Below are 22,936 nucleotides of genomic sequence, written 5' to 3' on the forward strand. Positions count from 1 at the left end.
AATCATCTCATCTAATGGCTTTAAGCGCCATCTGTACACTGATGTCTCTCAAACATTAAGTAGTCAGCTTGATGAGAAGCTGGTTTTTCTCCTGTACCAAGAAGTCTAGAAACAGGCAGGCCAATGGCATGTGCAAAGACACCAATGCAGAGAAAGTGTCCCTGTGTTTTTCAACCAACCACATTTTATTTGTCTGTAGTTTTTATCCCTATAGCACAAAATTTATCATCCAAACTCTAGGAATGTATCTGATTTTGAGGCAGGGTAGAGACAGGTGGCTGTATAAGAACTGCCCCCTTTTTAACAACTTCTCCTGAATCCACACCAATGACTTCTGCCTACTTCTCATTAGCCATATATCCAAGAACACCTGAGAAGAGGAATGTTTTTTAACTATGTGCCTGAAGATAATCTGGATCCTATTTACAAGGTACCAAAGAACAAAGAACACTGAAGAGACTAGATACTACTTGCCATACAAAGCCAGAGATAATTTTTCTATAAATAAACAAAATATCCCATAAATGAGCTATCATAAATAGCCCATTTTATGATCCACTTGCAAATACATCAGAAAGAAGTAACCCCCCCAAATTATAAAATTTCCCTATATCACCAATCAAATATCTCATAGTTCAATGAAGACATTATACTGTAATAAGGAAGTCTTTAAAGCTAAACTATAATGAAAACACCATTATATGAAATGAGTTTAATATTGCAGACACTCTACTTAGAGTGTCTTTGAAGGCAATTGAACTCATAATACAAAACCACCACAGAGAATTAAGGGAATGGGTGCTTTCCTTGAGAATAAGACACACAGAAAGACAATCTCATTGTCATGTCATTTATTTCAATTTCTCCTCCAGGAAGAATTCCCTTGTGTAAGAAGAGTCCCTAAAACCTTTCCAAAATTCCTCGCACTCATAGTTTGTCCCTCCAAGGAGTACTTTACAAGTCTCTTGAGAGTTATATATCTACCAAAAAACATTCTGACACTTTTATATTCATTTAGTTTCTTTCCAGGTGCATTTTCACATGTAGTGTAAGATTTATAAAATAGATACACCATTTCTCATGTACCCTACAATCACAATTTCTCTCCAGTGTGAATTATCATTTTACTAAAGGTTGAAAGCCAAAAAATACACTCACATACGCATTCCTGTATGTTAACATTTGTAACATTTTCTGCCTCTATGAGATTACCAAAAAATATTAATGAGGCAGAAATACACGTTTCCCACATATATTTCCCTCATAAGTTTTCTCTCCACTCTATGTTATGACTTACTCGTTAACACCTGAACAATTTTTAACATTTTTTACATTCGTGAGACATCTTGCACGTTGAAGCCTTCAGGAATTTCTGAAGACTTTCTCCACAGAGTTTTTAAATGTTGAGTTCTTAAAAGATGTGAGCAGCACATGTGGGTCTTCCGGTACCTTTTCCACTCACAGGGTTTATGCCCATCTGCAGTCTCACATGGACATCAAGTCCTAGACACTAAGTAAAGGTTTTATACCACATTCCTTACACACAGATGGTTTTTCCTGACTTCAGCTGTCATGTGCTATTAGAACATGCAAAATAGTTTAAGGCTGTATGTCAGCTTTACCTTCACATGGCTTTTATAGTAATTTTAGATATGTAAAAGTAATGTTAAAACAAAAATTAACCAAAAAGGCTTTTGCACATGCCTTATATCACAGAAGTTTTTCTCTCAATTGTGAGTTCTTACACATTCTCTAAGGTATGATCAATTACTGCTCTCTCACATACCTTATATGAGTGGAAATTCTGCTCTGAATAAGTTCCCCCATATCATGTGAGGATGAAACCTGACTAAAGCTTTTTAATATTCTTTATTTGTAGGAGACCATTCTGCATGGCATGGTCCCAGCCCCCACTTGGAGATGCACAAGTCCTACCCCCATGAATAGGTTCTCCCATGGTGAATCAGGTCTGCAATGTACCTAGGCCACTTTGAGACTTATTTTTGCTAAAACTCCCTCACCCTGAATTGAGGTAGCAAACGTTTACTGCAAAGTAACTTCCTAAAATCCATGGTAAACCTTCCAAGGATGAGTGTAATGGGTTCAACTACTTTTTCCTTTTCATTTGCAAATATTCTTCTGTGATGTGATTAGTGGCATCATCTCCTTTGTTTTCTGTAAAAGATAACCACCTAAAGCCAACATGTGCATAGCAAATGAGGACCATCATGTAATGTGCCAAAAAACCCAATGAAGGCTAGTCACAGCAAGGGCCTCAGCTTTTGCTCCCCTTGAGAGAAAAGCCATGCTCACCCTTTTCCTCCAAGGGACTCAGTAGTCCATGTGAATGTCTCGTGTCTCATCCACAATGTGGCAGACCCCACAAGCCAGGGTCTGCATCATTTATTTTCATAAGGTCTTTTTTTCCCCCAATGAAAGGGAAACTTTACTGAGGCCTAAGGGCCAGGGTTCAGGCAGGAGGCTGACCTGTGGGCTGAAGAGGTGGTGGAGGGGCCTTATTTGACCTTCTTGGGGCACAGGTTGTTGGTATGGCCACATTTCTTTTGGAGTACTAGACAGCACAAGGGTACAGGTGGGTGTGACATTTGTGGCAGATTATCTTGTTGCAATTGTACTTCTGGGTGAGCTGGCAGAGGGAGGGCTGCATGATGTCCCCCCACAGAGGAGGCACCAAGTGCAGGGTGAACTCTTCCTTGATACTGTATTCTGAAAGAGTGCAGCCATCCTCCAGCTGTTTGCCCAGAAAAATCACAGACACAGCTGGTTGGGCAGGGTGCTTTCCCTGTCTTGGATTTTAGCTTTGACATTCTCAGTGGTGTCACTGGGCTTACCTCCAGGGGATGGTCTTGCCAGCCAGAGTCTTTGAAAAGATCTGCATCTCTGCACCTGCTGGGGAGGCTGCTCCCCACCTCAGCCACCTCACCGAAGAGAAAGAGCTACTTTCATAAGGTCTTTATCCAGATGAGTTTAGATGTGAATAAATTCTAAGGTCTGAGGAATATTTCAGGTTTTTGCACATGCCCTAGTTCTTCGGTGTTTAGTGAGTGCTGAAGATTGAGTGAAGGCCTTCCCACATTCCTTACATGCATATGGTTTCTCTCCAGTGTGAGTTCGCATGTGAATATTGAGGCATGTGGCATATCTAAATGCTTTCCCACATTCTTTACATTCATAAGGCTTTTCTCCAGTGTGTGTTCCCATGTGCATGTTAAGATTTGTGGAACGAGCAAAGGCTTTCCCACATTCTTTACATCTGTAGGCCTCTCTAGTGTGAGTTCTCACATGGGTAGTAAGGCCTGATGACTGAGTGAAGGCTTTCTGGCACTGCTTGCACTCATATGGCTTCAGTGTGCATTCTTACATGTTGGTTAAGCATTGAAGAATTATTAAAGGCTTTCCCACACTGCTTACACATGTAGGGTTTTTCTCCAGTGTGTGTCCGCATGTGTAAGACAAGTCCTGAGGAACTGGTGAAAGCTTTCCCACAGTCCTTACATAGATATAGCATCTCCCCACTGTGAATTCTTCCATGCTTTGTAAGGTATGAAGAATGAACAAAGGCTTTTCCACATTCCTCACATTCATACAGTTTTCCCCCCACTGTGAATCCATACGTGTAAAATAAGTCCTGTGGATCAAGTAAAGGTTTTTCCACATTCCATGCACATATAGGGCCTTTTTCCACTGTGAATTTTTATATGATCTGTAAGGACTGAAGAATGGGTGAAGGTTTCCCCGCATTCTTTACATTCATATGGTTTTTCTCCAGGGTGGTATCTCATCTGTGACATAAACAATGACTGACTATCAAATGTTCTCTGACAATCTTTGCATTCACACAATATATCCCTCGTGTCTGAGTTGTTTGGTGCCCAGTAAGATGTGAAAGCTGACTGGAGGCTTTTTCAGGTTGAACACACTCAGAAGTTTTCTCCCCAGTGTGGATTGCCTTGAAGGTATGAATAAAGTTATTTTTGAAGGCTTTTCTACTCTGCTTACCCTTAGAAGTTTTGTGTCTAAGGTGAGTCACAGGAAATGGGTGTTCACTGAATACTTTTCCACAAAATTTGGACCCACACTGGTTCACTGCAGCCCTGCTTCTCTCCTGTTAACATATAAACAATCATTAAAGACATGCCCACACTCACTATAACAGAATGTCCCCCCATCACAACTTTTTTGCACTGGAATCATTATCATAATTAATTTTTTCCCTATTTACATTCAGTATACAGAGTTTCTGTCCTTTTTTCAGTTAGTTCAAGTTGAGGACAGTACCCTACAGTATATTCTCTACTTTCACAGAGCACCTTAGAGAGTTTTTCTGGTAATTACTTAAACCAAACTGGGTTTCAAACACTGGACAACAGAGTTACATATATGTGGGTGTTTATTTGTGAGATCTCTGTGGATAAACAGATTTGAAGTAAGTTTACAGTGCTCCTCAAATTCTTAATATTCAGAGATTCTTTTCACAGACTCTGCTTTCTCTGGATAAATAGCATTTATCTCATATAATTCGCATGGATTTTTTTACTTTTGGCCCTGATGTGGAAGACAAAAATCACTTCTTGGAGATCTTACCAATTGTACTCTATTTGGTGTTTTGTCCACAGAAATATCTTGAAGATGTGTGGAAGCTTTGGTTTTGAGTTGTAAATCCAAGGCTAAAAGAAGTAAAAAAATTGAAGTTTGGAGGAAAATTGTAGGATCAACTGGTTCAAATACATATTGCACAGAAAATGACCTCACAGAGCACAGTGCACAGGGAACTCTAGGGCTCCTTCCCATCAGAAAACAACAAGCTTACAAAAACAATCAGAACCAACTCTTGCAGAATTTGGAATCTCATCAAAAGGTACAATAGCCAAGAGACACTTAGGAAAGAAACCAGCAGCTATATTTCCCCAAGAGGGTGTTTTGGCAGGTAAACCTGCCACCTGTCACCCACACTCTCCAGAGAAGATATAGCCACAGAGATGGCAGGACACACTCCTTGAGCAAGTTGCTGGTACCAAAAGGAGCAATACGGGCCTTGTTCTCAAAGAACTGCCATTGTGTGTTTTGATCTCTTGGGCACCTTCCTTGGAGACTAGTACAATGGAGACTAGTAGCCCCCCTTTATATCCACTCACTAAGAGTTCCCAGGAGTGAGGAAGCATTCCAGGAGGTTCCTGCTGAAAGTGTACACAGGTGCAGGTGAGGTATTGGCCACAGAAGCATAAGGAAACAGAAAAGGGTTGGGACAAGCCTCAGAAGAAACAAGTTGGGGATGTTATCTGTTGGTGAATGAGGGCTTTTAAAAACTTGAGTGTTTCCAAGGAAATCAAGAAGTCTGTGAGCACACCCAAGGTGGGCTGCCTGCTCCAAAAGGCTGGAGAGGACCAAAAGCTTCCACCTCCAAATGACCTTAAGAATGCCCTTAAGCAAGAAAGGAAGGCTAAGGGAGAGTTGCAAAGGACATGGCTAAGCATTGAAGAAGTGGCTCAACCCAGAAACAATCAACAAAAATTAAAAGAGAATTTTTAGTTTTCTTTTCTTGACTTAAGGCATTTAAGGAATTTCTGTCATTGTAAAGTAATGACTAAGCTAACAGAACATGTATTTCAGGGGCTACACTAAAAAATATGTAAAACATACAAAACATAATGGATGAAAGTCACTAAATTGCTGGTGAGAGTGTAACATGGTACAGCCTCTGTGTAAAATAGTTTGGTAATCCTTAATAAATTAAACGTAAAATAACCACATGACCCAGTAATTCCATTCCTAGTTATGCACCCAAAAGAGTTGAAAAACACATATTCAAGTATTTGTACACAAATGTTCATAGCACAATTGATAAAGGTGGGGGAAAAAAGTCCATTAAAAGGATAACCAGATAAACAAAATGTGATATAGTCACAAAACTGAGCACTATTCATTCCTGTATCACCACAGGAATGTGCTGATACATACCATAACATGGATGAACCTTGAAAACACTATGCTAAGTGAAAAAAGCCAGACACAAAAGCTCACATGTTGTATAATTCCATTTATAAGATATATACAGAATAGGTAAATCCACAGAGACTGAAGGCAGATGAGTGGTTGCAGGGACTGGCAGGAGAGGTAAATGGGGATGACTGCTTGAGTACATGGTTTCCTTTTGAGGTGATAAAAATATCTTGAAACTAAAAAGAACTCATGGGTGCCCAGCACTGTGAATGTACTCAATATCCATGAATTACACTCACTAAAATGGCTTATGTATGCATGTTGTACCTCAAAATAAAGTATATGGTACATGTGTATGTCTAAATATGAATGAAACATAATAAAAAAGGTGAAACAAAAAGAAAAATGGGCCACAAAAAGTGTGGCTGTGTTAGGAGTTTGGTAGTAACAAGGGTATGCTGTCAAAACTGTAGGCAATTTATAAAGCTTAAGGCAAAACTCAGGCTGTCAGTAAACAAAAAAGATGATAGAATCAGGACAAGATAGGAAGGTACTGGGAAAAGAGCTCCCTACAAGAAATGAAATTTTCAAATAAGCCATACAGATCTTTCTGAGAAAACACAAAAACGCTGAGATCAATGGAAATTAAGGGTAAAGGGAAGTTGAAGCTTCCTGAGGAAACTCAGAAACCAAATGGCCTCAACCTTCTCAGAAAAAGAGTATATATACCTTTAAAAGTTTGCAAAGTGGCATTTGCAAAGGTACTGGGCCTTTCCCAGGCTAGCACTGCTCTTCACAAGCTGTAGGTTCTGCTTGTGAACTCACCCTGCAGAACTCCAGTTCCTGTCCTCAGTTCTTCTGCGCCTTCCAATCCAGAGTTGACACCAGGTTTGCATGGCTCATACCTTGCTTAAGGGGAAAGTACACAGAGGATCTTGCAAGAAGTGAAAAACATATCCTTGAACTAAGAACCAACCCCTTAGCCTCCAGGGTTTCTCAAGACAGTGAAGTCTCACTTTAGAAAGAGTAAAATAATCAAGAAAAATTTTGAATAAATCCAATAAAACTGTTTTAAAAGAAACAGAAATCCAAGCACATTCTCTCTCTCTACCCTCAAATGCCTGTAGGTCTCTAAGACCTAAAAACTATGTCCAACCTCACACTTGTTTAAAGCCTTAAGATTCTTAGTCCCTACAGGAAATAAAGTCATTTATTTACATAGAACTTCATTTTCATGGCAAATCCTCTAGACATTAAAGGCCCATGAAACCAGGGACTATGTCTGTCTTGTTTATCACAGTTTTCCAATTTGACAGCAAAGGTACTTCAGAAACTTTCATTTCATAAAGGACTCAGTAAAGAAACAATGTGAGCCATACCTAGAGTAATGAGATTCTTATAGTTCCCCAACATCACATCTCTATAGAGATCTCTCTGCATTTGATCCAATAACGTCCACTCCTCGTAGTCCACAGCCACACCCTCAAAGGTCACTAAGTGCTAAACCATCAAATACACACTGGCTTTAGCTGAGTACCGTCTTCATTGATGTCCTCAGAAAGATGTATGAGGGACTGAGGAAGGTAGACCAGAGGCCTACAGTATTCCTGAGCCCAGATCTCTTCTCTCTAGCTTTAGATACTGTCTGGTTATTACACCCAGTCACATGAATTTACCAGTATCACTGGCATGTACTGAACTTCTCTTACCACAACCTTACCATGGGCTCTTCATGCTTTATTCCTCCTTTACTTATAGGCTGCTGTTAGCACTGAACACAGTGTAACACTTTGTAAAATCTAGTAACAAAAGAATTGCCACAGCTACACAAATTTCAAAAGATTAGATATCTTCATTTCCTTCCACAAAATCTGTCGTAATACTGGATAAAACAATAAGCATGATTGAGGATCAGAAAGAATCACTAAATTATCTGAGATTAAAAAAATCATTTCCAGCACACATGAACTGAGATAGCAGGATTCCTACAGAAATTCACTGAGAGTCATTCTTTAAGCAGGGTCATAATGCTTTAAGCAGCTTGGGGTCAGGGCTGCCTGATAGAAATAAGCATGACATTTCGAAGAAAGGTCAACTTTCTACTCACCTGAGAAAAATCCATCGGTAACCCAGTTACCATCCTTTCCTCAATTTTCCTCTCACGGAAACAGAAAGGACCCCAAGGAAGATGACCTCAGAGAGAAGAATGGCATGGACTTCAAGGCCAGTCCAGTTCCAACAATCACATGCCCCTAAGCTGTCCCAGGCCATGCATATAACACACCATGAACACTACTTCAGTAATATGACAAAGCACCTTTGAGCTACCTGGAGTGAGAAAATGGTTTGCAGTATTTTGCTACCCATGAGGAACAGGTTAAAAATTTCATCTTAGAGTACACACATTAAAGTGCAGAAAGGCAGAGCTGTTTAACAGACATGGTAAGAGTCATAAATACTTTGCCCCAAAAAACACATACTCACCTTCTTGCATCCCAATTCCAGGAACCTGACTTATACACACCTGGCCATTTCAATCCTGCTTACATGGCCCACTGCATGACCACTCAGCCCCTAAGCACTGGATGTGCCATTTGTGAGGAAATTATATAGACAGTTGGAGAGCATCAAAAAGAACTCACCACTCACAGGTCAAATCAATGGCTGGCACACTGGGAATCTGACAGTGAGGTTTCCCAGAACATTCCATTTCTTCATCAGCAGAAGCTTTTAAATTTAAATTAAGGGTTGATCTCATTTTCTCTTCATATGCTAGAGTGTCTAGGTAACTGGCTTGCAATGTCAATCATCAAGCAACAGAGATTTTTTCGATTATCAAACACTACTTTTTAGCCATCGCTCTGCAGATGAAACATGTGACAGTCATTAAAAGCTAATACTGCCCTGGCTGGCGGAGCTCAGTGGATTGAGTGCAGGCTGTGAACCAAAGTGTTGCAGGTTCAATTCCCAGTCAGGGTACATGCCTGGGTTGCAGGCCATGACCCCCAGCAACTGCACATTGATGTTTCTCTCTCTCTCTCTCCCTCTCTTCCATCTCTAAAAATAAATAAATAAATAAATAAATTTTAAAAATAAAATAAATAAAAAGCTAATACTGCCCTTACCAGATAGCTTAGTTGGTTACAGCATCTTCTCAGTATGCCAAGGTTGCAGGTTCAATCCCTGGTCAGGGCAATCCAAGAATCAACCAATGAATGCATAAATAAGTAGAACAACAAACTGATATTTCTCTCTCTCCCTCTCTCTTTTGCCCCCTACCCCCTTCCTCTCTCTCAAGTCAATATATAAAAAAATTAAAAACTAATACTTTACTATGCAAATATTAGTAACTGCCATTTACTGAGCACCTGTTAAGTAGTTCTACATATATAAATTTCTTTAGTTGTCCAAACAACCCTCCAAGTTGGGTACTAATACTGTCATTTAATAAATGAGAAAACTAAGGCTCACATATGATTCGTAACTGACCCAAAATCACCAATTAGGAAACGTGAGCCAAGAGTAGACACAGGTTAGTGTGTCAAGCACCAGATCTCCCATGGCTGTAATTCCTGACATGACCAGAATTCACTCTAGACCCTCTACTATCCATCATGAAGAGAAATACAAAAATTTTTATGAAATCAGAAGGGGTACTCTCCCTGAGTACCCCTGCTGAAGCTTGATTGCACTTGGAACCTTTGCCTCCCTCAGTCTCATTTCTTCATTCACTCAGCAGATATTTAATAAGGGCCTTTCTTATGCTAGGCCAGGCACTAGGCACTAAGGAGGAAACAAGCATCTCATAGTTCAACTGGGCAATGCAGATAATGAGCAGATAATTGGTATCAGTTGGTGATGAGCAGTATAGTTGAAGACAGAATCAATCCCATTAAAGTATAAGGAGTACCACACAGACAAAAATATAATCCTGATACAGAGATAAGACTAGTTGGGGATAAGATAAACATAGAACTTCAGAAGACTGGTAATTGATATGTCGCTTACAAAATTAGGGTTCCAATTTTGACTGAGACATCCTAACTTGAATATTAGGATTTTAGAAAAAAACCCAAAATGCATTTCTAATGTTAGGTACTCCAACAGGGTTTGAATCATTTTTCTTTTATGTTGAAATTAAAGTCCTCCATACTACCTCATAATTAACTACAAAAATTATTATGTGTGTGTCACCTTTTCATATTACTATCACTTCTTTTTCCCATTAAGTATTGAATTTATTTTTGCTCCTCCTTTCAGTATATTTTATTCTACTTGTGTATTTCTCACTCAACCTTGAGGTAGTGTGCTACCTCAAGGTTCCATTTCTTGAAATTCTTTTACTGAATTACAGCATACATACAATTAAGGGGGGCAATCATGAAAAAAAAATCTGTGAACTCTCAAGAAATGATCAGGCCCAGGTTGGCAGCATTCAGGCCAAGAAGTAGAACATACCCATATCCAGCATCTCAGACATACTCCTTGTCTTTTTCCCAAATTACTAACTCCATGCCTCCCGATCACAACCACTATCCTGACATTTAACACTCGAGGCTATTCTGTGTGTTTTTTAATTTTAAAGAAACAGTACCAAACAGCATGCATTGTGTGTGTGTGTGTGTGTGTGTGTGTGTGTGTGTGTGTGTGTGTCTGGTTACTTTAATTCAACATATTTGTGAGGTTCCCATTATTTCATCTATCTACCTATGGTTTGGTACTTTTCTTTGCTGAAGTTTATACCATGGCAAATGTATGCCACAGTTCATCCATCTTCTCTTGATCCACTTTTTAAAAAATTTTTATTTACTGATTTGAGAGAGAGACACTGATTTGTTGTTCTACCCATTCGTGCACTCACTGGTTGATTCCTGTATGTGCCCAGAGTGGGATTGCACTGCAACCTTTGCATAGCCCAACAAAGCCCCAACAAACTGAGCACCCGACCAGGGCTTCTTGATACACTCTGAGTTATTTCCACTTTAGGATGCCTCAAATCATGATGCTATAAACTTTATGTTTAATTGGTACACATGTGCATGCCTTACTGGTTTGTTACCAACAGATATTTAGTTGATACTCTTTAAATGTGTTTCTGCTAACAGTGTATGCATAGGTCACTCTTTTTAGTTTTACTTTTAACCATTCAGTGTGTAGTACTTACCATACTGTAGGGTTATTTTCAAAGATTTTATTTACTTATTTATTTTTAGAGAAAGGGGAAGGGAGGAAGGAAGAGAGGGACAGAAACATCCCCCAAATGACTCTCACTCACCCCCCCTACAGGGACCTGGCCCACAAGTCAGGCATGTGCCCTAACAGGCAATCAATCCAACCTTTCAGTTTGCAGGACGTTACCCAATCCACTAGGCCACATCAGTCAGAGCCACACCGTAGTTTTAATTTGTATTTTCCTGGTTGCTGATGATATCAAGCACCCATTCACATACTTGTTGTCCATTTATATATTATCTTTACCAAAGAGCCCATCTAAACCTCTTGCTCATTTTTCCCTTGCATTTTCATTTTGGGTATTAATCTGTAGGAGTTATTACATAACTCTTCGTTGTTACATGTGAGGCAACTAACCAAAGTTATTAAAGGCCAAATAAGGTGATTAAAGGCCAAATCACCTTGCTCTCAAAGAATGTATAAATGTGGCAGGAAAAGAAACTGCTCTCTGTAACACTTGCAAGTTTTGTCTGGACAAAAGCTGAGTAAAAGTTATTTTTAGAAAAGGAGCCGGCTAGCAGAGTTGCTAAGTAATGTTATCTGAAGGTCACTAACCCTGCTCCTGCTTCTGAATGCTTGCTTTCAGCAGCTGGTTCCCCCTCCCTTTCTGCCTGTGTAACTAGTATATAAAAGGACCCCTAACCCAGCCTTTTTGAGCTCAGAATTTGAGATTCTCCTCTGAGCCCACCCGGGGTAATAAAGTTTGTGCTTCGTTATCTCCCCGAGCGTGGATGAATTTTCCACAACATAAACACACATGGAGAGAGATGCAGAAATACAGTAGATATGCAAAATGTTAACAAGTGATCAATGGACAACCAGGTAACACCTAAATAACTTATCGAACTTCAATAACGGAAGCCCACAGCCCAGGCATTGCTGGCCAGAGCTCACCTGGACGCACTGCATCGCCAGTTGGTCAGGAGAAGATGACCTTGGGGCCATTCCCCAGAAAATATGTAAATGTTTTCCCCTCTGGAGAAAGGGCAGAAAAGTTGATTTGGCAGCTTTTGAAGAGAGGTGCATGGAGGGTGGAGAAAAGCCCTGCCTCCACCCAAGACTCAGTGCCACGGCCCGGACCCCACGGGCAGAGCAGGCACCGCTCTCAGAAGAATAGTGGCAGCCACAGGAATCCTCGGACACGGGGTACTGGCAAGGAGTAGGCTCAGTGACTCCTGGGCAGCGGGAGTGGCTGGCCTAAGCACCGAGCCCTGATGCCGACAGGCGAGAAAACCTATCTCAGACACCCAGAGGAACGTGGAGTGACACGCAAGCCCGCCAGAACTTCCACTTCCAGTCAGTACGCCCTCAGAGTAAGGGGCGGAGCCTCAGGAGCTCTGAGATCCGAAGACCTACTGCCAGGATAGAGACCTACAGTACTTAGGTGGCGTCTCTAATCCATAAAATGGTCTATCCCTTCAATTCACCCAGTTCTTTCTTTAAGACCTTTAGTTTTGAGATACATTTCTCATAGCATACAATTAATCCATTTAAAGTGTACCATTAAGTGGCTTTTAGTATATTCAGAGTTGTGCATCCATCACCACAATCAATTTTGGTTCATTTTCATTATCACAAAAAGAAACCCAGTACCCTCTTAGCCATAATCCCCTACCTCACTCTCCAGCCCAAGGCAACTACTAATCTACCTTTTGTCTCTATGGATTTGTCTAGTCCTCACATTTCATATTAGTGGAATCTAAAAATATGTAATCTTTGGCTTCTTTCATTTACATATATTTTATTTTTAAAGCACATTTGGGGGTTTTTTAAAGATTTTATTTATTTATTTTTAGAGAGGGAAGAGAGGGAGAAAGAGAGAGAGAGAAACATCAATGTGCGGTTGCTGGGGGTCATGGCCTGCAACCCAGGCATGTGCCCTGACTGGGAATCGAACCTGCGATGCTTTGGTTCACAGCCTGCGCTCAATCCACTGAGCTACGCCAGCCAGGGCTCATTTACATATATTTTAAAGGTTCGTTAGTGTTATAGCATGAAATTGTACTTCATCTCTTTTTTTATATTTATATTTATTTTTGGTTTTAGAGAGAGGGGAAGAGAAGGAGGAGAGAGAAACGTGGATCAACATACCCTGGCCAGATGGAGCCCACAACCCAGGCATGTGCCCAACCAGGAATCAAACCAGCAACGTTTTGGTTTGCAGGACATGCCCAACCAAGTGAGCCATACTGCCAGGGCTACTTCATCTCTTTTTATAACAGAGCAATACTACATTGTATGGATATATAGACATTTATCCATTCATCTGTTGATGGACATTGGGTTGTTTCCACTTTGGGGGTTGTACAAATAGTATGGGATGCTTTTTAAGCAATGCAAATGAGAAAATAAAAACTAAATTTCAAGCTCAAAAAAAAAAACCACAAAAACCTTGAAATACAATATTAATACAAACCAAGATATAAAAAGTTACATAAGATGTTACACTACAAAATAAGCATCAAACCTAAATGGGCTGATTCTGGTTCCAGGGTTTGGGGTTGGGGGGTGGAGATTTTTGTTTGCTTGGTTAACAGTTTTCTTAAGATATAATTCACATACTATACAGTGCACTCATCTAAAATGCACATTCAGTATTTATTATATTCAGAGTTGTGAAACCATCACAATTTTTTAAATAATTTCATTACCTCCAGCTCATTTTAGTCCTAAACTGCCACTAATCTATTTGTCTCTATGCAGGTGTCTATTCTGACCATTTTATATAAGTTAAAGGAAAAATACTATATGGCCTTCTATAACTGGTTTCTTTCATGTAGCATAAATTTTTCAATGTTCATATATGGTGTAGTGTGAATTAGTATTTTATTACTTTTATTTGGTATAATATTCCTATCAGTTGATAGTCATTTGGGTTGTTTCCACTTTTTGACCATTGTGAATAATGCTATGAAATATTCATGTTTTGGCTACATTTAAAACAATTAAGAGTGTAAAATTTTGAGTTTAGCAGTGGTGAACTATGTGGAGAATTATGACTAATTCTGCTGTGAACAATGGTGTAAAACAATGTCTATTGCAGGGGGCTGCCCCCTCACTGGTCATGCAACAAGGATTATTAGTGGGGAACCTGGTGCTAAACCATACATAGATGACCTGCTTCTTGGTCAGGTTTCATAGGTAGCAGAGTTGCTCCCTCGCTGCGACTTCCTGAAAGTCAGCCCTCGACACAAAGGGAAAAAACGTCTACTTGAGTCCCTGCTTTTGGTTCTTTGCATATACACCCAAAAGTGCAATTGCTGGATTTTATGCTACTTCTCTGCTGAATTATTTGAGAAACAATTTTCCACAGTACTCACACATTTTCACATTCCCACCAGCAATATGAAAGTTCCAATTTCTTCACATCCTCACCAGCATGTGTTATTTTCTCTCTCAGATAGTAGCCATCTTAATAGACGTGAAGTGGCATCTCATGTGGGTTTTATTTGCATTTCTCTAATGATTAGTGATGAACATCTTTTCATGTGCTTATTAGCCATCTGCATATCATTTTTAGAATGTATTTAAGTACTTTGTCCACTTTTAATTGGGTTATTGTTTTTTTGTTGTTGTTGAGTTCTGGGAGTTCCTCAGAGATTCTGGATATTATTACCTTATCAGATATATGATTGATACCTTATTAGATATATGATACTAATACCTTATATTTTCTCCCATTTTGTGGGTTGTGTATTCACTCTCTGGTTATTGTCCTGTGATGCACAAAAGTTTGTAATTTTTATAGCATTTAGCTTATCCTATTTTGTTGCCTGTGATTTAAATGTCATAGACAAGAAAACAGTTAAATCAGATATTGTAAAGATTTTCCCCTATGTTTTCTTCTAAGAGTCTTAAAGTTTTAGCTCTTACATTTAGATTTTTTTATCCATTTTGAGTTTAGTTTTGTATATGGTATGAGGGAGTGGTCCAATTTCATTCTTTTGAATGGGAAAATCCACTCGTTTCAGCACCATCTTTTGAAGAGCTTATTCTTCCCCCATTGAGTGGACTTGGCACCCTTGTCAAAAATCTATTCACCACAGGTGTTGGGTGTATTCTGACCTCTCAACTCTTTTGCATTGGTTTTTATGTGTATTTTCAGCCAGTGTGTTTTAATAATACTTTTACTTCCTGAAAATTGGTGCTTTAGCAGCTACAAAATGGCCTAGCTATTAGTTCTCAAGTAAACCATGGCTCACACAAAAACATCTAGAGATTTTAGATGGCCCCAAACCATAATCTCTAACAGTCCTAAATATGCTTACTCTATCTTCCTCATTCCTGTGGAAACCAGAGGATGGTGCTTGCCCACAGTTCTGCTCCCTTCCTCTGTCTTATGACCAACTCCAGTGCTTCCCCTAAGTAGTGCTGCATGGAGTGTTATGTTTTCCCTAGGGAACTGTGAATATGTAACAAAAGTGTGAAACTCTTTCTCATTTCTCTTGACCTGTATCTGGCTTCACCATACCACACCCCAAGTAATGTAATTAAAATAACTGGAACAGTGAGCAGGATTATTTGAGCCCAAATGAGAAAGAGATGCTATTGGACTGCTCTTGGGTTACTAACTGGATTCACTAGATGGCAGAGGAGGTCCATTCACTACAGACTGGGTAAGTAATTGTGATATTTATGCAAAAGATCCCTATGCAGCAATTAAATAAACTATAGATACATGTGACAAATAAATATATGAACAAAAGCATGTCATGTAGGAATATATTAGCACGCTATTGTTACTGTTAGTATTTAGCTAGAAAAGAGGAGTAAAGGAAACTAGAGATTTAGTTTAATAAACTAGGAAGCATAAACCTACTTGCTAGCCAGGAAGCTGTGTTACAGGGTGCAGCCAAGAGGGGGGATCCCAAATGGGCATTTAAAATGGGGTCCAGAACTCAAGGTGTCTAGGAGATTTTAGGATATCTTCACCCCACCCCACCCCCAGGTGTGGGTTGGGGGAAGGGACACGTGGAGCAGGGCCTCTGAGAGCTGTTTCGAATAGCAACAGCCTTGTAGCTAACCTCTGGTATGGTCATTTAACATATCTATAGCCTTTGGCTGGTCGCTTAGATATGTTAAATAGCTGTGGCCTGCTCTGAGCCAGGGGAATGGAAGTAACTTCCCCACCAAGATGACAGGTCCCCCGAGTTACAAGTTATAGCGCCTGCGTGGGAGCTTGGAGATGATTGGCTCCAGGACTTGAGGCCACACCTGCCCAGACTCAAGATGGCAGTCCAGTAAAGCTGGAAGGGTATGAGTTCTGGCAAGTGAAGCCGAGTGTAGGAGTGTTACAGAACAAACAAGGGGGGGCCTGGAACAATATACTATTACTGAAAGAAGGCCCCGGGTCCGTCATGTTCGCCGCCAGAGGAAAGACATCTCTCAATGCCAGAGATTCGTGAAAAGGAAAGGAAATGTTTATTTAATGCTATACAAACTTAAAGTAGTGACCTAATGTCTTTATCAAAAATCCTAAAGTCCCTTAAAACACCCACAAACAGGCACAGTCCTTCCTTCCTTCCCCCTTTGCCCAGTCCAGAGTACCGTATCTCAGGAAAGGAAACTAGAAGTCCATGGCTCAGGCAGTCCTCTGGTTCTTGCCAGTTAGTCCTCCATCTCAACTGGGAGACCTCCCTGGGTTCCCAGCACTCTCAGCTGAGTCGCCGGGATCTCTGCTAAAACCAGGTGGTGGTTCCCCTTCTAAAGCTGTGGGGGTCCCCACTCTGTCCAGGCCGCATGGTTCTCCCTCTCTCAGAGCTGTGGGAAGGGAGAGTCCCCACTCTGTCCAGGCCGTGTCGTTCTCCCTCTCAGGGATGCGGGAGTCTTCACTCTACTAAAGCTGTGTAGCTCTCTCCAATGGCCGTGATCCTCTCTGCACCTCCACAGCCATATGGTTCTCTCCTCTCAATGGCTGCGCATGGTTCTCCTTCCTAAAGCAGCATGGTTCTCCCCCTCAATGGCCGCCAAGTCTGGGTTTTAAATCCCCGCAGCCAATCTTCCTCTGCAGCCTCATTTCTGACCCCTCCCACACTCGGATTCACATGCCAGAACTCGTATCTTTCCAGTTTTACTGGGCTGCCATCTTGAGTCTGGGCAGGCGTGGCCCCATGTCCTGGAGTCAATCATCTCCAAGCTCCCACGCAGGCACTGTAACTCGGGGGACCTGCCCCCGTTACGTCTTGGTGGGGAAGTTACTTCCATTCCCCTGGCTCAGGGCATGGCCACAGCTATTTAACATATCTAAGCGACCAGCCAAAGGCTATAGATATGATAAATGACCACACCAGAGCTTAGCTGCAAGACTGTTGCTATGCAAAACAGCTCTCAATGGCCCTGCTCCATTTGTCCCTTCCCCCAACCCACACTGTGGGGGGAAGGGGGGGAGACATCTTAAAATCTCCTGGACACCCTAAGTTCTGCACCCCATTTCAAATGCCCATTTGGGGTCCCCCCTCTTGGCTGCACCCTGTAACAGGAGGAGTCAGAAGTTGGGCTGCAGAGGAAGATTGGCATGGGGATTTAAACCCAGAGGCACAGCCCTGAGAGGGAGAACCATGCAGCTGTGGAAGTGCAGAGAGGATCACAGCTATTGAGGGAGAACCACACAGCTTTAGCAGAGTGAAGACTCCCGCGGCCCTGAGGGAGAGAACCACGCGGCCTTGACAGAGTGGAGACTCCCGCAGCCCTGAGAGGATGAACCACGTGGATCTGGCAGAGTGGGGACTCCCGTGGCCCAGGGAGAGAGGACTATGTGCCTTTGCCAGAGTGGGGACCCCCACAGCTTTAGAAGGGGGAACCACCACCTGGTTTTAGCAGAGATCCCAGTGACTCAGCTGAGAGTGCTGGGAACCCAGGGAGGTCTCCCAGTCGAGATGGAGGACTGACTGGGAATAACCAGAGGACTGCCTGAGCCATGGACTTCTATTTCCTTTCCTGGGATACAGTACTCTGGACTGGGCAAAGGAGGAAGGAAGGAAGGACTGTGCCTGTTTGTGGGTGTTTTAAGGGACTTTAGGATTTTTGATAAAGACATTAGGTCACTACTTTAAGTTTGTATAGCATTAAATAAACATTTGCTTTCCTTTTCACGAATCTCTGGCATTGAGAGACGTTTTTCCTCTGGCGGCGAACATGACGGACCTGGGGGCTTCTTTCAGTAATAGTATATCGTCCCAGGCCCCCCTTGTTTGTTCTGTAACAGCTGCAGCTTCACACTCCAGGGAATTACAGCATTTCTCCAAAAGATTAACACTCTTCCCTTCTCCTCCTCTTGTACCACACTGCCAGGTAAAAGCAGGGGAAGGCAGGCACTTGTGCAATATAAATCAAAATGGCGCAGGGGGAGGTGCTGACCAAAGAGGCTTGTCAGTCTAGCCTGGGGAAAGAGGAGATTGGTTAGGAGGTAGGCCCATCCAAAGACTGAGGAAGCTTGGGAAGTTCATTGGTTGTTTTGAAAAGGCACCTAATCCATCCCACACCCAAGCTAATACAGTCCCAGAAGAACAAAGAAGTTCTCTCTCTCCTGCCCCAGTAAACTGCCCTTGCCCTGAGTGTTTGCACATCCTCTCTCCATGCTGCCTAAGCCATGCTGCCTTAGCAACTACATAGCCCATGGCCATGCAATTCTGTAAAAGAGTGCAGCCAGGGGGTCCCCAAAAGATGGATTTGTAGTGGGTTCCAGAACTCAGGGCATCCAGGAAATATTAAAAATATGGAGTGTCCTCACCCCCACAAGTCTGAGCTGGGGGATGGTACACATGGAGCAGGGCCATTGAGTTGTTTTGCATAGCAACAGTTTTTGCAGATAACCTCTAGAATGGTCATTTAACATATCTATAACCTTTAACTGGTTTCATGGATATGTTAAATAGCTGTAGCCATGCTTTGAGCCAGGGAGAAGGGAGTGACTTCCATCCAAGATGTAACTTGGAAGCAACTTCCCCTGGTTACGGAGCCTGTGTGAGAGCTTGAAGATGACTGGCTCCACAACACAGGGCCATGCATGCCCAGACTTATTAGGCAGCCCAGGAAAGCTGGAAAATATGGGAGTGCTGGCACGTGTAGCCAATTGTGGGAGGAGTCAGAAATGGGGCTGCAGAGGAAGATTAGAGCTGAGATTTAAACCCAGGTGTGGCAGCCATGACAAGAATCACCACGCAGCTTTGGCAGAGAACTGCCATGTAGCTTTGGCAGGGGAGAATCACACAGCTTTGGGCCTCCCTTTGCCACACAGCTTAGGAAGCTGGAAAGCAAGATGTAGCAGCCATGCAGAGCTCTCTCTTAGCAGTTTGCAAGAATGCAGGAGAGACATTGCAGAAAGGAAAGGGGTGAAAGGACTCTTGCTGGTGGGCCATGAGAAGGTGCCATGTGGTTTTGGAATAAGAACTGGACATCCCAGCAACACAGCTGATGGTGCCGGAAACCGAGGGAGGCCTACCAGCCAAGGACAGATTACTGGAAAGAACTAGGGGCTGCCTGAGCCACAGACTTCTGTTTCTTTTCCTGAGATATGGTACCCCAGACCAAGCAAAGGGAGGAAGGAAGGACTGTGTGTGTTTGTGGGTGTTTTAAGGGACTTTGGGATTTTGATGAAGACATTAAGTCATTACTCTTAAGTCTGTATAACTTGAATAAATAATTCCTTTCCTTTTCACCAATCTCTAATGTGAAGAGCTATAATTCTCTGGTGATGGGCAAGGCGAACCTAGTACAGGGGGACTACAGGAGAATGGAGAGTCAATTAAGTAACATTGTGGGACCCCCTGCCCTGGTGACTAGTCAGGGAAAATCACGGGAGACCACATGCACAGTAGCTTTAAAGTAATACAACTACTTGCACATACATAGTAAAAACCTGCCAAAACTAGCCAGGAAGGATCTGCCCTATAAAAATAGAGTCGCTCTAGCCCATGAGGTCAATCTCTGCTAGGAGTTGGCCTGCTCCCATGTTCTCTGCCATAAACTCTGGGTGTTTGGTTCAATTCTTTGTCCCAATCACCAAGAACCTGTGACAATTCCACATGAATGCTTTAGGAGTAAGCCTGAAATGGGCTACAACTAGAAACACAGGCTAAACTAGTCGGATGCTGGACTGAACTATACTTTAATATGGAGCATAACCTATGGGTAGTGACCTTCATCCTGGTCTTACTAAAGACAAGATTGAACTTTTTCCATGTTGAGACAGACAGAGATGGAATGTTGGGGAGTCAAGAGGGAACCCCCTTAATTTTACATCATCAATAAACCATACCGCAGAGCCACATCCTCCTGTGTGGGTATCGGGAAATTCTTTTCCCTTAGGCACCACAAGAGCCCCACTTCCATCCGTAACACCATTATGTAGTTTTTTTCTCTTGATTTTTAGTACCCTTTTTTGAAATAACTTAAAATCACCAGAAATTGCAAAAAATAATACAAAGTTCCCATGTACTCTTCACCAGCTTCCCCCAATGACAGTATCTTACATAAGCTCATGGTACATTCTCAATACCAGGCACTGACATTGCTGTAATGCTGTTAACTCAGGTACGGGCCTTACAGGAATTTCACCAGTGGTTACTTGAACTCTTTTCAGGGGGAGGGGAGGTAAAATAATATAGTTATGAGGTTTAATATATGAGCAATAAAATTCTATAACATTTTATCACATGTGTACATTCAAGTAACCATTCTCACAATTGGGATACAGAACTGTTCCTATCATCACAAAGACACTCCCTTATGTTAGCCTTCCCCCAACCCTTGATAGTACATTGTTATGCAAGATAACAATATTGATAGATTTAAATATCACAATGGTTTCCTGAGAATAATCATAAAGGTACACACATGGGATTTCTGAGGTAGAGCCATCTTCAATCTCTTGGCTTAATTAATGGGTGCAAGTTTATTGTTTTTAACTGTATGTATACATTTTCTTCCATTTTTTCTCTGTTTACAATTTTTAAAGAAAAATGCACAATGGAAATCATAACTATTACCACTGTCCTAGCTCTGGGGTTTCTGTGAGGTCTACCCCTTAGACCTCACAGAAAAAGAGAAGTTGAAGAACAGTCAATGGAGGGGTGTGTTTGAGGTGCTACAAGCCAAACTTAAGTCAACCCAAGAGGAGCTGGATACCCTAACGGAGAAGCAGTGGCAGTGTCAGGACACAGAATAGAAGGGGTAAATAAACAAACTTTAAGAAGACTGAAGCTAAGGAGAGAGCTGCAGGAGGAAAATAGGGGGGTGCAGAAGGAGGCTAGGAAGCTGCAGTAGAAGAATGAGAGGCTGCACCAGGAGAGTAAGAGGCTTCACACCATTCAGTCTCAGAATCACATAGCAGTTGCCCAGTCCCAGCATCAGATCAGTCCCCTCTACACCCCACTTCAGCAACAAGCTAGGCTCATTACCTCTCACAGGAGGTGGGACATTGTGAAGTTGTACCCTCTCCAAAGGCTCCCTGAAAGAACAAAAGGAATCCCTGGCTGGCGTAGCTCAGTGGATTGAGTGCGGGCTGTGAACCAAAGTGTCGCAGGTTCGATTCCCAATCGGGGCACATGCCTGGGTTGCAGGCCATGACCCCCAGCAACCCCACATTGATGTTTTTCTCTCTCTCTCCCTCCCCTCTCTAAAAATAAATTAAAAAATCAAATCTTTAAAAAAAAGAACAAAAGGAGTTTTGAAGCATGTCAAAGTTACTCATGGTTAAACTCTTTAGGACAAAGCAGGAAAACAAAAATAATACTAAAACAACAAAATTATTAAAATTGTGGAGTGAAATTCACTAGGTGGAGTGCTATTGTTCTTCAATAAATAGCACTAGTTGAGAATTGTCAAGTACTCTGAAGTATAAGGGACAATAACTATGATGAGAAGGGCTCTTGGGTTTAGTGAATTGTTAAGCAGTTATGAGATTGGTTGGAGACAGTGCACTTTTGTAAGTGTAACTTTGCTTAATAGTAAATAAAAATACTTAAAGAAATCATAACTATTAAGATAGTAGACATTGGTATAATATGTTAGGAATCACAATAAAAAACTAGATTGCTTTACAAATTAAAAGACATTCTCAGATTAGAATTTTTTTGGATTCAGCTACATCCTATTTACAAGATACACACCTAAAACTTAAGTGCACATCCCTGGCCAGGTGGCTCAGGTGAAGTGTCATCCTGTACACCAAAAGGTTACCAGTTCATCTCAGTTGGGGTGCCTGCAGGAGGCAACTGATTGATGTTCCTCTCTCACACTGATGTTTCTCTCTCCCTTCCTCTCTCTCTAAAAGAAATCAATAAACAAATCCTCAGGTGAGGATTTAAAAAAAATAAACTTAAGTACACTGAAGATTAAAATGAGGAGGATGAAAAAATATATAACAAATAGCAACAGAAGAAAATGAGTAGCTTTATTAATATCAAAATAGACCTTTTAAAAATATTTCTCTTTATATCTCCAATTTTTCTCCCACTTTCTCTTCAACCCATTTCAATAATGTGTTTATGGCCCTGGCCAGGTAGTTCAGTTGGTTAGAGCATATTTTCCATATACCAAGGTTGTGAGTTCTATCCCTGGCATATACAAGAATCAATCAATGAACACATAAGGAGAAACAACAAATTGATGTCTCTCTCTGCCTTTCTCAAATTGATAAATTTTTTAAAAGATTTTTTATTTATTTATTTTTAGAGAGGGAAGGGAGGGAGAGAGAGAGAGAGAGAGAGAGAGACATCAATGTGCGGTTGCTGGGGGTTATGGC

The 22,936-nt window shown here is 41.5% G+C and overlaps 1 protein-coding gene across 1 annotated transcript; it reads right to left on the reverse strand.

Moving 5' to 3' along the window:
* Positions 1–3,024: 3,024 nt before the first annotated feature.
* LOC123828522 (zinc finger protein 846-like) lies at positions 3,025–8,083 on the reverse strand. The gene is given in 7 exon segments (XM_045853575.1): positions 3,025–3,274; positions 3,356–3,367; positions 3,369–3,649; positions 4,606–4,688; positions 6,787–6,870; positions 7,341–7,461; positions 8,069–8,083. Coding segments are annotated over 7 exon segments (846 nt in total).
* Positions 8,084–22,936: the final 14,853 nt, after the last annotated feature.

This window comes from Phyllostomus hastatus, unplaced genomic scaffold (assembly GCF_019186645.2).
Source record: "Phyllostomus hastatus isolate PE091 unplaced genomic scaffold, TTU_PhHast_1.1 phas_contig_98, whole genome shotgun sequence".
NCBI classification, from domain to species: domain Eukaryota; kingdom Metazoa; phylum Chordata; class Mammalia; order Chiroptera; family Phyllostomidae; genus Phyllostomus; species Phyllostomus hastatus.